Source organism: Oncorhynchus clarkii, chromosome 28 (genome assembly GCF_045791955.1).
Source record: "Oncorhynchus clarkii lewisi isolate Uvic-CL-2024 chromosome 28, UVic_Ocla_1.0, whole genome shotgun sequence".
In the NCBI taxonomy this organism is placed as follows: Eukaryota; Metazoa; Chordata; class Actinopteri; order Salmoniformes; family Salmonidae; genus Oncorhynchus; species Oncorhynchus clarkii.
The window spans coordinates 23,027,875-23,042,848 of NC_092174.1; the positions used below are offsets into that span (position 1 = coordinate 23,027,875).

Here is a 14,974-nt window from a genome sequence, read left to right on the forward strand (position 1 = left end):
GGCTGTATCACCGCCTGGTATGGCAACTGCACCGCCCTCAACCGTAAGGCTCTCCAGAGGGTAGTGAGGTCTGCACAACGCATCACCGGGGGCAAACTACCTGCCCTCCAGGACACCTACACCACCCGATGTCACAGAAAGGCCATAAAGATCATCAAGGACATCAACCACCCGAGCCACTGCCTGTTCACCCCGCTATCATCCAGAAGGCGAGGTCAGTACAGGTGCATCAAAGCTGGGACCGAGAGACTGAAAAACAGCTTCTATCTCAAGGCCATCAGACTGTTAAACAGCCACCACTAACACTGAGTGGCTGCTGCCAACACACTGACACTGACTCAACTCCAGCCACTTTAATAATGGGAATTGATGGGAAATGATGTAAATATATCACTAGCCACTTTAAACAATGCTACCTTATATAATGTTACTTACCCTACATTATTCATCTCATATGCATACGTATATACTGTACTCTATATCATCGACTGTATCCTTATGTAATACATGTATCACTAGCCACTTTAAACTATGCCACTTTGTTTACATACTCATCTCATTTGTACATACTGTACTCGATACCATCTACTGTATCTTGCCTATGCTGCTCTGTACCATCACTCATTCATATATCCTTATGTACATATTCTTTATCCCCTTACACTGTGTGCAAGACAGTAGTTTTGGAATTGTTAGTTAGATTACTTGTTATTACTGCATTGTCGGAACTAGAAGCACAAGCATTTCGCTACACTCGCATTAACATCTGCTAACCATGTGTATGTGACAAATAAAATTTGATTTGATTTGATTTGATTTAGTTGGCTCTGTTGGGGACCTGTCCTCTAAGAAAGACCAGGGTTAGTTGGCTCTGTTGGGAACCTGTCCTCTAAGAAAGACCAGGGTTAGTTGGCTCTGTTGGGGACCTGTCCTCTAAGAAAGACCAGGGTTAGTTGGTTCTGTTGGGGACCTGTCCTATACGGAAGACCAGGGTTAGTTGGCTCTGTTGGGGACCTGTCCTCTAAGAAAGACCAGGGTTAGTTGGCTCTGTTGGGGACCTGTCCTATACGGAAGACCAGGGTTAGTTGGATCTGTTGGGGACCTGTCCTCTAAGAAAGACCAGGGTTAGTTGGTTCTGTTGGGGACCTGTCCTCTAAGAAAGACCAGGGTTAGTTGGCTCTGTTGGGGACCTGTCCTCTAAGAAAGACCAGGGTTAGTTGGCTCTGTTGGGGACCTGTCCTCTAGGAAAGACCAGGGTTAGTTGGCTCTGTTGGGGACCTGTCCTCTAAGAAAGACCAGGGTTAGTTGGCTCTGTTGGGGACCTGTCCTCTAAGAAAGACCAGGGTTAGTTGGTTCTGTTGGGGACCTGTCCTCTAAGAAAGACCAGGGTTAGTTGGCTCTCTGTTAAAGACCAGAGAGTTGGCTCTGCTGCTGCTCTCTAAGAAAGACCAGGGTTAGTTGGCTCTGCTGAGGAGGCTGCTCTCTAAGAAAGACCAGGGTTATTTGGCTCTGCTGGGGAGGCTGCTCTAAGAAAGACCAGGGTTAGTTGGCTCTGCTGAGGAGGCTGCTCTAAGAAAGACCAGGGTTAGTTGGCTCTGCTGAGGAAGCTGTCCTCTAATAAAGACCAGAGTTAGTTGGCTCTGCTGAGGAGGCTGCTCTCTAAGAAAGACCAGACTTAGTTGGCTCTGCTGAGGAGGCTGCTCTCTAAGAAAGACCAGACTTAGTTGGCTCTGCTGAGGAGGCTGCTCTCTAAGAAAGACCAGGGTTATTTGGCTCTGCTGGGGAGGCTGCTCTAAGAAAGACCAGGGTTAGTTGGCTCTGCTGAGGAGGCTGCTCTAAGAAAGACCAGGGTTAGTTGGCTCTGCTGAGGAAGCTGCTCTAAGAAAGACCAGACATAGTTGGCTCTGCTGATGAGGCTGCTCTCTAAGAAAGACCAGACATAGTTGGCTCTGCTGAGGAGGCTGCTCTCTAAGAAAGACCAGGGTTATTTGGCTCTGCTGAGGAGGCTGCTCTAAGAAAGACAAGACATAGTTGGCTCTGCTGATGAGGCTGCTCTCTAAGAAAGACCAGACTTAGTTGGCTCTGCTGAGGAGGCTGCTCTCTAAGAAAGACCAGACTTAGTTGGCTCTGCTGAGGAGGCTGCTCTCTAAGAAAGACCAGACTTAGTTGGCTCTGCTGAGGAGGCTGCTCTCTAAGAAAGACCAGACTTAGTTGGCCCTGCTGAGGAGGCTGCTCTCTAAGAAAGACCAGACTTAGTTGGCTCTGATGAGGAGGCTGCTCTCTAAGAAAGACCAGACTTAGTTGGCTCTGATGAGGAGGCTGCTCTCCCTCTCCTGGCAACAACAACACAAGGCTACACATCTCATCATACTGATACCCTTTCACACTGCTGAGCTAACCTGAGCTGAGCCAAACTGAGCTGTACTGTCCTGGGCTGGTCTGCTTATGCATCCACCGTAGTTGCTGAAACCAAACTCTGTAAAAAATGTAAGGCAGCCAGCTGCAATAGGATCGTGAGATTGCTCAGCAAAAATGTTGTTGCGCAAACTCACAACAAAAAGTTTGTGTGTGAACATTTTCTTGAGAAAACTCAAACCTATTGCAGCTGGTTGCCTTACAATTGTACATTGAATCTTGTTTTTTACAGTGTACTGAAAAGGAAAATGTGATAAGAAAATATTGAAGCCACTATCTCCTCCACTGTCAAAGGCCATACACAACCCTGGAGGAACCTTCTACTATTATTAAATATATGTTTTATGTGTGTGTAATATACAGGGAATTTTTGGTCGTCAATGTTTACACACATGCACGTACACCACACACAGACACACACACACACACACACACACACACACACACACACACACACACACACACACACACACACACACACACACACACACACACACACACACAGTCAAGTTGTTGCAGTAATATCTTCAGCCTACCAACTAGAGAAAGTGCCTCTGTGCTTCTCTACCCATCACATCTAATTCCCATAAACTGACTGTAGACCTCCAATCATGCTTTACATTTTCAGATGATAACAGGAAAATCACTCTTATTTCCCATTCCAGGCATAGAAACAAGCTGTAGGGCCAGGGGCGTCCCGGGGCAGGAGGGGATCACACTGCACACACTAATGAGCTCCACAGTTTCAGTCAGAGCAGAGCTGGTGTGTGTCTGTGTGCTCCCTGCCAGCCATCACTTATCAAAAACATCTACAGGAGAACTCGCATGGAAAATACAGTAGCTGGCTACCACAGAATCTTTTGCCTCTACTTATAATTATTTCAGATGAGGTTCTTTTGTCTGTCTAATTTAAGAATTTAAGATATGGCATAAAACTGCAGCCGTTGAGATACAGGATGTAGATTTGAAATTAGTTTTATTGTCGTATTTGAAAGAGGAAATGGGATAGATGGAAGACAGTGTTTTGAAAGGAAATTACTGAATATATTAACATTTTGCATAGTTTCAGAACAATCTTGATTTTTTATTTTCCTTGTCAAGGCTAAAGATGAGGCCTACTCTTTTTCACACCATGTTTTAAAATGAAATCCCCAAAATGAGCTAGATTTCTATCATAAAAGTGTGTTCGCTTCAGATGTGGCAATATCAAATTAGTGCGTGTGTCTGTGTATAAGAAGGAAGGAGAGAGAAAACAACGGGCAAAGGCCACGATACTACTTATTCAGTCCTGTCAGAGTGTCCGTTTTGAAGTACTTGTCAAAGCAGACAGAACCTGGGGCCAAGACAGAGCAAGAGCTCTTGCTATCGAGGTAACAAAAATATCCTGCCACCCTTCATGGATCATTCCTCCACAGACACCTCACTTTCCCAAACCAGAAACCGTGGCAGCATTCGCACGAAACTGAAAGTGCGAACCACTGCTTTTAACCAGGGCAAGGTGACCGGAAACATGCCCGAATACAAACAGTGTGGCTATTCCCTCCGCAAGGCAATCAAACAAGCTAAGTGTCAGTATAGAGACAAAGTAGAGTCACAATTCAACGGCTCAGACACAAGAGGTATGTGGCAGGGTCTACAGTCAATCACGGATTACAAAAAGAAAACCAGTCCCGTCGCGGACCAGGATGTCTTGCTCCCAGACAGACTAAATCACTTTTTTTCTCGCTTTGAGGACAATACAGTGCCACTGACACGGCCCGCGACCAAAACCTGTGGGCTCTCCTTCATTATAGCCAAAGTCAGTAAAACATTTATTCATCAATCCTTATCTCAGTCTGCTGTTCCCACATGCTTCAAGAGGGCCACCATTGTTACTGTTGCCTAGAAAGCTAAGGTAACTGAGCTAAACGACTACGTAGCACTCACTTCCGTCATCATGAAGTGCTTTGAGAGACTAGTCAAGGACCATATCACCTCCCCCCTACCTGACACCCTAGACCCACTCCAATTTGCTTACCACACCAATAGGTCCACAGACGACGCAATCGCAACCACACTGCACACTGCCCTAACCCATCTGGACAAGAGGAATACCTATGTGAGAATGCTGTTCATCGACTACAGCTCAGCATTTAACACCATAGTACCCTCCAAACTCGTCATCAAGCTCGAGACCCTGGGTCTCGACCCCGCCCTGTGCAACTGGGTACTGGACTTCCTGACGGGCCGCCCCCCAGGTGGTGAGGGTAGGTAACAACATCCCCGCTGATCCTCAACACTGGGGCCCCACAAGGGTGCGTTCTGAGCCCTCTCCTGTACTCCCTGTTCACCCACAACTGCGTGGCCATGCACGCCTCCAACTCAATCATCAAGTTTGCAGACGACTCTACAGTGGTAGGCATGATTACCAACCATGACAAGACAGCCTACAGGGAGGAGGTGAGGAAACAGCAGAGGGAGCACCCCCCTATCCACATCGACGGAACAGTAGTGGAGAGGTTAGTAAGTTTTAAGTTCCTCGGCGTACACATTACAGACAAACTGAATTGGTCCACCCACACATACAGCGTTGTGAAGAAGGCGCAGCAGCGCCTCTTCAACCTCAGGAGGCTGAAGAAATTCGGCTTGTCACCAAAAGCACTCACAAACTTCTACAGATGCACAATCGAGAGCATCCTGTCGGGCTGTATCACCGCCTGGTACGGCAACTGCTCCGCCCACAACCGTAAGGCTCTCCAGAGGGTAGTGAGGTCTGCACAACACATCACCGGGGGCAAACTACCTGCCCTCCAGGACACCTACACCACCCGATGTCACAGGAAGGCCATAAAGATCATCAAGGACAACAACCACCCGAGCCACTGCCTGTTCACCCCGCTATCATCCAGAAGGCGAGGTCAGTACAGGTGCATCAAAGCAGGGACCGAGAGACTGAAAAACAGCTTCTATCTCAAGGCCATCAGACTGTTAAACAGCCAGCACTAACATTGAGTGGCTGCTGCCAACATACTGACTCAACTCCAGCCACTTTAATCATGGAAATGGATGGAAATTGATGTAAAAATTGTATCACTAGCCACTTTAAACTATGCCACTTTATGTTTACATACCCTACATTACTCATCTCATATGTATATACTGTACTCTATACCATCTACTGCATCTTGCCTATGCCGTTCTGTACCATCACTCATTCATATCTTTATGTACATATTCTTTATCCCTTTACACTTGTGTGTGTATAAGGTAGTAGTTGTGGAATTGTTAGGTTAGATTACTCGTTGGTTATTACTGCAATGTCGGAACTAGAAGCACAAGCATTTCGCTACACTCGCATTAACATCTGCTAACCATGTGTATGTGACAAATAAAATGTGATTTGATTTGACTATGTTGCCATGGAATAAAATATCTCATTGGAGATGTATTGGAGATGTATTGGAGAAAAATGCTTTTCAAATGAGTTCTTAAAGTATGTTTCACTTTTTACAACTTTAAGAACTCATTTGAAAAGCATTTGTCTAGTACAGTTGGACCTGTATTGATGTGTTTCACCAGTTACTGTGGATAGAAGTATGGCGTTTGTCTCTGTGATGTAAAGTCAGAACAGATACTGAGTATCTGTCTGCTAATATGTGCCGCACAATTTAACATCCTACAGTTCGGCACTATGGGCGCTGACCTACCGGAGAATGGAACTCCCTGGTTGTTCCCGAACTGTGGTTTATGTTTACCTTTTGGTTGTGTCATTATGAAGAGAAAAATGACTAACACCTCGTTATTTTTGCTGTAATAACACTACTCTGTCTTGTAAAGAGCAGGTAACTAACTCTTTGATAGGTTATGTAAGCTATCACAAAAACACGACATCATAAACTTTAAAAACAGGGTGAGCATAGTAAAAAAAATATAAAGGTGGAAAGAGAAGACTAAAAAACCCTTGTGTTTTATCCATGTCTTTGTATTAGTTGGCTCACAACATACTACTACTACTACTACTACTACTACTACTACTACTACTACTACTACTACTACTACTACTACTACTACTACTACTACCACTACTACTACTACTACTACTACTACTACTACTACTACTACTACTACTACTACTACTACTACTACTACTACTACTACTACTACTACTACTACTACTACTACTACTGATATTGACATGTTCCCTCTACACCAGTGAGTATAATGGTCCTCTGCTGATCGCCTATAGATTTGACTATGTATGAGAACATCAGAACCTGTCCACAGCGGGACAGTAGAATATAGAGTAGAATATACTTTGATATACTGCAACTCTGACATACTGTGTATGTTTGTTTATGTGTGTGTGTTAAATATCCCCCTGCCTCACAAGTACTGTATCTCTCCCATGGTTCCCCACAGTGTCATCATGCATCACCACCTATAAGAAGACCCCTCCCCCGGTGCCGCCCCGCACCACCATCTCCAAACCCTTCATCTCCATCACAGCCCAGAGCAGCACCGAGTCGGCCCAGGATGCCTTCATGGATGGCCATGGCCAGGGGAACAGGGACAGCCACCCCCGGGGAGACATGACCGTCCAGTCAGCCCTGTCCAACTCCACAGAGAGCATCGACAGCATGAAGGCCCTGACGGCAGCCATCGAAGCGGCCAACGCCCAGGTCCACGGCCCCGCCAGTCAGCATGTCTCAAACAGCACCATAACCATCACCACCACCTCTGCCCTGGCCCAGATCACTGAGGACAGCAGGAAGGAGCAGGCCAGGAGGGCCAAGTGCCAGCTGTCCATCGGCATCCAGGTCTGTGGTAGACGCTACCTCACAACAACTTTTGAGGTGTCATTTGACATTTAGTTTGATCTGATATGGGAATGATAAGAAATGCATTAGGTGATACAAGAGCAAGGTTTTGAGAGACTGGATCCCCATACCCTTTCTGAGTTGACAGGATGTGGTTCTACTTTTGCTCTATACTGTCCTCTAGTGGCAGATGTTTATATTTACTTCAGCCTGGTGTTCTGTAAATCAGTTTCCCAACTCCAGTCCTCCACTACCCCCAACAGTACACATTTTAATTGTAGCCCTGAACAAGCACACCAGATTCAACTTGTCAACTAATCATCAAGCCCTGGATGTATTGAATCAGGTATGTTTGTCCCTGGCTACAACAAAAATGTGTACTGTTGAAGGTACTGGGAACTGGAGGTTGGAAACGCTATGTGTATATTGTAGTGACTCTGAGAGGTAAATGTATATTTTATTATTTCATTTCTTTCTTTGATGATTTTATTTTCAGGTGGACGGACCAGAAGAGGAAGCTTTGGAGATGGAGGACCAGTCCAAGTTCCAATCAATTGGTGTCCAGGTGGAGAACGAGAGGGGGTGAGTCTCTCTCTCTCTCTGTCACCCTCTCCCTGTCTCTCTCTCTATGTCCCCCTCTCCCTGTCTCTCTCTCTCTCTCTCTCTGTCACCCTCTCCCTGTCTCTCTCTCTCTCTCTCTCTGTCAACCTCTCCCTGTCTCTCTCTCTCTGTCACCTCTCCCTGTCTCTCTCTCTCTCTGTCACCCTCTCTCTCTGTCACCCTCTCCCTGTCTCTCTCTCTCTCTCTCTGTCACCCTCTCTCCTCTGTCACCCTCTCCCTCTCTCTCTCTCTGTCACCCTCTCCCTGTCTCTCTCTCTCTCTCTCTCGCTCTCTGTCACCCTCTCCCTGTCTCTCTCTCTCTGTCACCTCTCCCTGTCACCCTCTCCCTGTCACCCTCTCCCTGTCTCTCTCTCTCTGTCCCCCTCTCCCTGTCTCTCTCTCTCTCTCTCTGTCACCCTCTCCCTGTCTCTCTCTCTCTCTCTCTCTGTCTCTCTGTCACCTCTCCCTGTCTCTCTCTCTCGCTCTCTGTCACCCTCTCCCTGTCTCTCTCTCTCTGTCACCTCTCCCTGTCTCTCTCTCTCTGTCACCCTCTCTCTCTGACACCCTCTCCCTGTCTCTCTCTCTCTCTCTCTCTGTCACCCTCTCCCTGTCTCTCTCTCTCTCTCTCTCTGTCACCCTCTCCCTGTCTCTCTCTCTCTCTCTCTGTCACCCTCTCCCTGTCTCTCTCTCTCTGTCACGGTCTCTCTCTCTGTCACCCTCTCCCTGTCTCTCTCTCTCTCTCTCTGTCACCCTCTCCCTGTCTCTCTCTCTGTCACCCTTTCCCTGTCTCTCTCTCTCTGTCACCCTCTCTCTCTGTCACCCTCTCCCTGTCTCTCTCTCTCTCTCTGTCACCCTCTCCCTGTCTCTCTCTCTCTCTCTGTCACCCTCTCCCTGTCTCTCTCTCTCTATGTCACCCTCTCCCTGTCTCTCTCTCTCTGTCACCCTCTCCCTGTCTCTCTCTCTCTGTGTCACCCTCTCCCTCTCTCTCTCCTCTCAGTCAGGTCAGAATGTCAGTCACTCACTGTTTCTTGCCTTCAATACCTTTTGTGGGAATGTCCAGAGAAAGGCATCCGTTTACAAATGAAGGCCGTTATCAAGGGAGTCATGGGGGTTTCTGGGGGAAGAAGTCTGAGCCTAGGGTTTTGAATGCAGTGGAACAGCTGTGCTAGTGAAACAGACATTTGGAACTATGGCATTTCCGGCCCCCTTCCTCTTGAAGGAAAATAGTGAGGGAGTTGTGTTTGTCTGTTGGACTCGCCAGTAACACCTCTTCAGTGACTTCAGCTGCGTCCTCTCCAGCTGACCTGCAATTGCAGTCTGACGAGGCAAATTAAAACGCCTACACTCTCTACACTTTTTTTGTTCCATAACGGAGATAGAAGTTAGATAAATAATGCTGGAATACTTTAAAGTAGCTGACTGCTGCAGCTGGTGTCTCAACTTCTGTTAATGAGGATCACTGACCGCCCACTATGGCAGCCTGGTCATACTAGACTGTGGGAGTTTTAATATGAATCAGAGTGAAATTATTCATGTACTAAACCTTATTGTATATTTCTTCCTGGTTCCTACGTGTGTTCTGCTCCACCCTAAGTGTTGTACAGGACAAATATAGCATCAACAGTCATCGGCATGGTGAGGCTGTTCTTGTACAGCTCTGCTGTGTGTCTGTAGTGTAGGGTGCTCGCTCTAAAGGAATGGTCATGGCTGGTGGGTGGTGTTTCACAGTAGTAGCCTGCTTCTTGATGACTGCAGCCTAGGGCCCATTCCCTTCCCTCACTCTGTCTCTGTACACCTCCCACACTACCTCTCTATGTGGGATGTTCATTCATGGTGCCATGGATTGTCTCAAAATGTGGTAAAATACAACTTCTGTCCATCAGAATGGATTCAATTCAGGGCCTGAGGTTTGTCTGACCACATGATCTGAACCGGAAAAACTCTGGGCCCTATATAGGCTTAAACTGGGGTTCAGAGTTTTTCCTGGTCAGGTCACCTCAGACTGGGCACTGATGTCTGTCTCCCCCTGTTGGCAGATACCGGCGGCTCACCCGCTCCAACAGTGTAACAGCCGCAGTACAGGCTGACCTGGACATGCCTGACATGTTACACAGCGCCCTGGACTCCCCAGAGACAGACCTGCCCTCCTCAGTCTCTGTGTCACGCCAGTACTCGCGCGACGCTGCCACCTCGCCAGCCTCCACCGTCAGCATCCAGGGCTCGGGGAACCACTACCACGCCTGTACCTCAGACGACTACGATGACGTGGGCTTCGACCCGTCCATCCTGCCCCCGCCCGATCCCTGGATCGACAGCTTAACCGAAGACCCCCTGGAGGGGGTCCAGAGGTCAGTGTGTCAACGGGATGGGCGCTGGTTCCTCAAGCTGCTGCAGGCTGAGACAGACCGCATGGAGGGCTGGTGCAGACAGATGGAGCAGGATGAACAGGAGAACGAGCTGCCTGATGACGGTGAGTCTGCCCAGTCCAAAGGCTCTTATACCACTACCTATCACAAATGTGGGTGTGTGTCAGTGGAGGCTGGTGCTGCGTACCTGTGTGTCATTGTACTTGTGCAAGGTACAATTAAGTGGGCTCATTCCAGCCATTACACTGAGCCAGTCGTCTGAGTTCTTCCTCCACCAGCCTCCACTGGTGTGTGTGCTATCTGTTCTGTGTTTACATGATCTTCCTCTCCACAGTCTTGGGGAAAATAAGGCTTGCTGTGGGAAGTGCTCAGCTCCTGATGTCACAGAAGTTCCAGCAGTTCCGGGAGCTTTGTGAGGAGAACCTGGTGAGTGACTCTTCTGGTTCTCCAGCTTCCTTTGTCCCTCTCCCCCTGTTCTTCACATTAAAGCTGAGATAAAACTCTGTTTTGTTCTTCCCCTCTTTACTGATCTGTCACCAGAAGCCCAACGCCCAACCGCGGCCCATCTCTCAGGACCTGGCTGGTTTCTGGGACATGCTCCAGCTGTCCATCGAGAACATCAGCCTGAAATTTGACGAGCTGCACCAGCTGAAGGCCAACAGCTGGAAGCACCTGGACCCCCCGGAGAGAAAGGTAAAACAGGCATCCAGAACCAGCTAGTGTCTGTCTGTGTATGACACAGAGTACATCATGATACCGACCAGCCGAGACACACTCATCATGCCGAAACAAATCAGTAGCTTTGTAACTCATCGCATGGTCTAGTATCGCTGTTGTAACTTCACTATTCTTTTATATTAACATACTGTATCAATGTTTTTGGCGGGGTTTGGCAACAACTGACGTTTGTCTAGATGGTGAGGGTTTATTAGATGTACCCCATACCTTATTAAGTGCTTTACACATTACAACATATACACTACTCCCACTGACAGCCTTTTCCCCGGGCGTCGAAGACGTGGATGTCGATTAAGGCAGCCCTCCGCACCTCTCTGATTCAGAGGGGTTGGGTTAAATGCAGAAGACACATTTCAGTTGAATGCATTCAGTTGCACAAATGACTAGGAATGCCCTTTCCCTTCCCAATAGTTTTGAACACAATCATATTTTAACACAGAGAAAAACCTCACCGCCAAAAGATGTTGAATGTTGCCATTTTCCTGTCATGTGTTGCATATAAGTCAATAGAGTTGTGTTTACTGTACTGTATCATGGCTGTTGCTTTTTATACTATTGATTTTCTGACCGCTTCTCCATGTTTTTGTTTTGTTGTTCTTGTCGACAGTGAGCTGGTTTTAAGAAGTCATTCCATCTGCCACGCACCACGAGGCCTGACCTCGCTGGGCCACCGTACTTCATGCGCTGCATCGCGTGTGGTTGTCTATCTGTAACTCTAGCCGTGTGCTGCTATAGGTGTGCAAATGCTGTCTGCGCTCCTGTCCCCATCCCCCCTGGGAGGCGGCTAACTGACTATTTGTCGTCCCTGTTCAGGAGAAACGGATCCCTCCTCCTGTGCCAAAGAAACCCCCAAAAGGTCAGCCTCCCCTGGCCCGAGATAGGTCCCTGGAGAGCTCCGAGAAGCAGAGGCTGGATGCGCGAAAGCGCTTGATGGCTGCCAAGCGAGCTGCGTCGGTGCGGCAGAACTCAGCCACTGAGAGCGCAGACAGCATCGAGATCTATATCCCCGAGGCCCAAACCAGGCTATGAGCACCATGGCAAGCACATCTTCACCACTACACACACACCCTGGCTCACACACATACACACACAGATTCACTTACAGTACACCTCACACACCACTAGAACACAAACACACAGGTAAACACACACAAGCTTTTAAAAGTATGGTTCCTGTGGACACAAACACAGAGACCTACTCCCACTGATAGGTAAGTGCAGGGTATTTGTAATATAATCACACTATTCTGTCCGTAATGGGAAGAGAAATGCCACCGGTATAGTTGTTTCTCTTACATATTATTATCTGTCTCTCACAAATTTGATCCTGGTCTTGTTTCTATCTATGTAACATAGATCATGGTCTTGTTTCTATCTATGTAACATAGATCATGGTCTTGTTTCTATCTATGTAACATAGATCCTGGTCTTGTTTCTATGTAACATAGATCCTGGTCTCGTTTCTATCTATGTAACATAGATCCTCGCCTGAAGAGGACCGCTTCTTGATCCTTCTTTTAAAAAGTTGAGCACTTTTACCCACACCTGTGTAACATACACCATGATCTTGTGAAATGTATAGCATTCTTAATCAATGTAGACAGCTGTTGATATCCTAACAGAAAGCAAATAATAATGATCTTTGAGCATTTGGTTTCTTTAGCTCTTTGTACTTTCACCTAAGCACGGGCCAAACAGAATGCCTTGCTTCATGTCCCATTCAAACCTCTGAATCTTTTTTCTTTGATTGTGACATGATTGACAAACGAACAGGGTATATTATGCATAAGCAATATTTGTTTGAAATCAGATGAAGTAAATGTGTAAAACAAATGAACACTTTGATTTTGGAAACCCATCTGTGAAGATCAGAGTTGAGACAAAAACACTTTTCTGTAGCCAGTTCTGTTGGTTTGTCATGCTGAAGCTGTCTATTGTAAAGACATAGTTGCTTATTCCAGAGAAATATCTGTTTAAACGTTTTAGAAATTCTTGGTACAAGGACAACTAATCCTGCTTTCCCTTTTGTAAAGTCTGATGCGTGTCTAAAGTGGATTTATGACAGCTGAGGATATTTGCAATGATGAGCCACCCAATATGAAATACCCTAAAAACAGAGGGACACTAAGAATGCAAGTCGTTTTATTTCTTAACAATGTTTTTCCAGTAGCAAGTTCAGTGGTTTACTTTTATTAGTAAACTGTTTCTGGGTATATTAGTGAAATCCTAAGTGGGCCAGTGTGATGCTCCAGCAGGCTTAGCTCTGTGTTATTTCTCAGGAAGAGATGGAAATTCAGTCTGTCAAATCAGGGTCTCCTAGTGCTGGTGGTGTGTGTGTGTGTGTTATTGACATGTGCGTGTGTTTGTGCGTGCGTGCGTGCATGCCAGTATGTGGGTGTGGGTGTGCGTGTCGTTTTGTGTGCATCAGTGTTTAGAGGTGAGTGTGTGTGTGGTTGTGGGTCTCTTAAAGTGCTTCCTGATTTCCTCGGTTGACATGTTGGCCTTTCTTCAATACGGTCAAGTAGCCTCATGAACATTTTGTACATAGTCAAAACACCACTTGTACTTGAAAATAACCATTTGTGTGTTTGTACAGAAGTGATACATGAGGATGTGCCAGTAAGCATGCAGACACAATATTAGTATTATAAAATCTATACCTAATTCATCTGTTTATTTATCAAACTAATTATTTATTGATGATTTCATTTTTTTTTTTTTTTACTGTTTCTGTTCAGTGGTCTGTCATGCTACTCTGATCTTATGTTGTATTGTATAGAGAGTATATGTGCATACATATGATAAACACAGAATAAAATAATTATCAACTCTGTTCTCAGTCTTGACCAGTATTCATTTCCATTGACTGATTCAATTTTTCGGTCAGCCTGATGTGCTTTTCCTATTTTAACCACTGGGTGGCACTGATGTATTTTGAGATTTTCTTCAATGTGATGCCTCAGCATTTATGATCCATTATTGGACCAAAAAACTGCAATGTATCTGCAATATTGTAACTAAAAAATATATATATATACCATTTATAGATAATTTAAAAAAGATGCCCAAAATGTGGAGGAAATGGGATGCATGCTATTGTCTTGACATGCAAACAGGTGTGTAATGCCTGCACATTATGATAACATCTGTCTTGACCACCATGAGTCCTCAATGGCAGGAAACAACAGTGGCATGTTCCTAGAAAACATTACCGAATGCTCAGATTAAAATATATTGCTAGAACAGACACTTTTCTGTTATGAAACCGACGCTCATAGAAACAGTTGATATTAGTTTTTCCCTATAGGATGACCCTTTTTGGTTCCAGGTAGAACCCTTTGATGGTGAAAAATGTTCTACTTAGAAACTTGTATTAGGGAAAGGGTTCCACTTGGAACCAAAAAGTGTTATTTTAGAGGGTTCTATGGGGACAATTGAAGAACCTTTTCTGGTTCTAGGTAGCACCTTTTTTTCTGAGTGTAGATTAAAAATCATCAGCTTTCACATTAAATTTCTATCTGCAGCTTTACTTGGCTTACTACATTTTGATTTAAATTACTTCATCCAAAGGAACTATACCTCAAAACTATATGTTTGTGTAAAACTTAAATTGCATGATTTGTCAATAATTCATATTCAGATATCCATATGAACATATCACAACTTGCCTGTCAATATAAGGGAGAGGAGATGGGTTAAATGTCACACCAGGGGTCAATTTGTCCAAATGTTTTATTTAGGTTCAAATAACCTTGTGCTGTGTTAAATTACACACCATGGCTAAAAGTATGTGGACCTCTGCTCGTCAAACATCTCATTCCAAAATCATGGGCATTAATATGGAGTTGGTCCCCCTTTGCTGCTATAATAGCCTCTAATCTTCTGGGAAGGCTTTCCACTTGATGTTGGAACATTGCTGCGGGGACTTGCTTCCATTCAGCCACGAGCATTAGTGAGGTCGGGCACTGATGTTGGGCGATTAGGCCTGGCTCGTAGGCGGCGTTCCAATTCATCCCAAAGGTGTTCCATGAGGTTGAGGTCAGGGCTTTGTGCAGGGCA

The 14,974-nt window shown here is 45.9% G+C and overlaps 1 protein-coding gene across 6 annotated transcripts in view; it reads left to right on the plus strand.

Moving 5' to 3' along the window:
- Positions 1–12,203, plus strand: part of LOC139387200 (discs, large (Drosophila) homolog-associated protein 1a) — a 117,745-nt gene extending 105,542 nt beyond the window's left edge. For 3 of the 6 annotated variants that reach the window (XM_071133269.1, XM_071133272.1, XM_071133271.1), the window contains exons 7-12: positions 6,814–7,211; positions 7,708–7,793; positions 9,848–10,281; positions 10,512–10,603; positions 10,718–10,870; positions 11,729–12,203. In XM_071133269.1, the coding sequence (XP_070989370.1) occupies positions 6,814–7,211; positions 7,708–7,793; positions 9,848–10,281; positions 10,512–10,603; positions 10,718–10,870; positions 11,729–11,944 (1,379 nt within the window). In that variant the 3' untranslated portion in view covers positions 11,945–12,203. Of the gene's footprint in view, positions 1–6,813; positions 7,212–7,707; positions 7,794–9,847; positions 10,282–10,511; positions 10,604–10,717 lie in introns of all 6 variants that reach the window. The other 3 variants (XR_011629138.1, XM_071133270.1, XM_071133273.1) reach the window with 3 other exon arrangements.
- Positions 12,204–14,974: the final 2,771 nt, after the last annotated feature.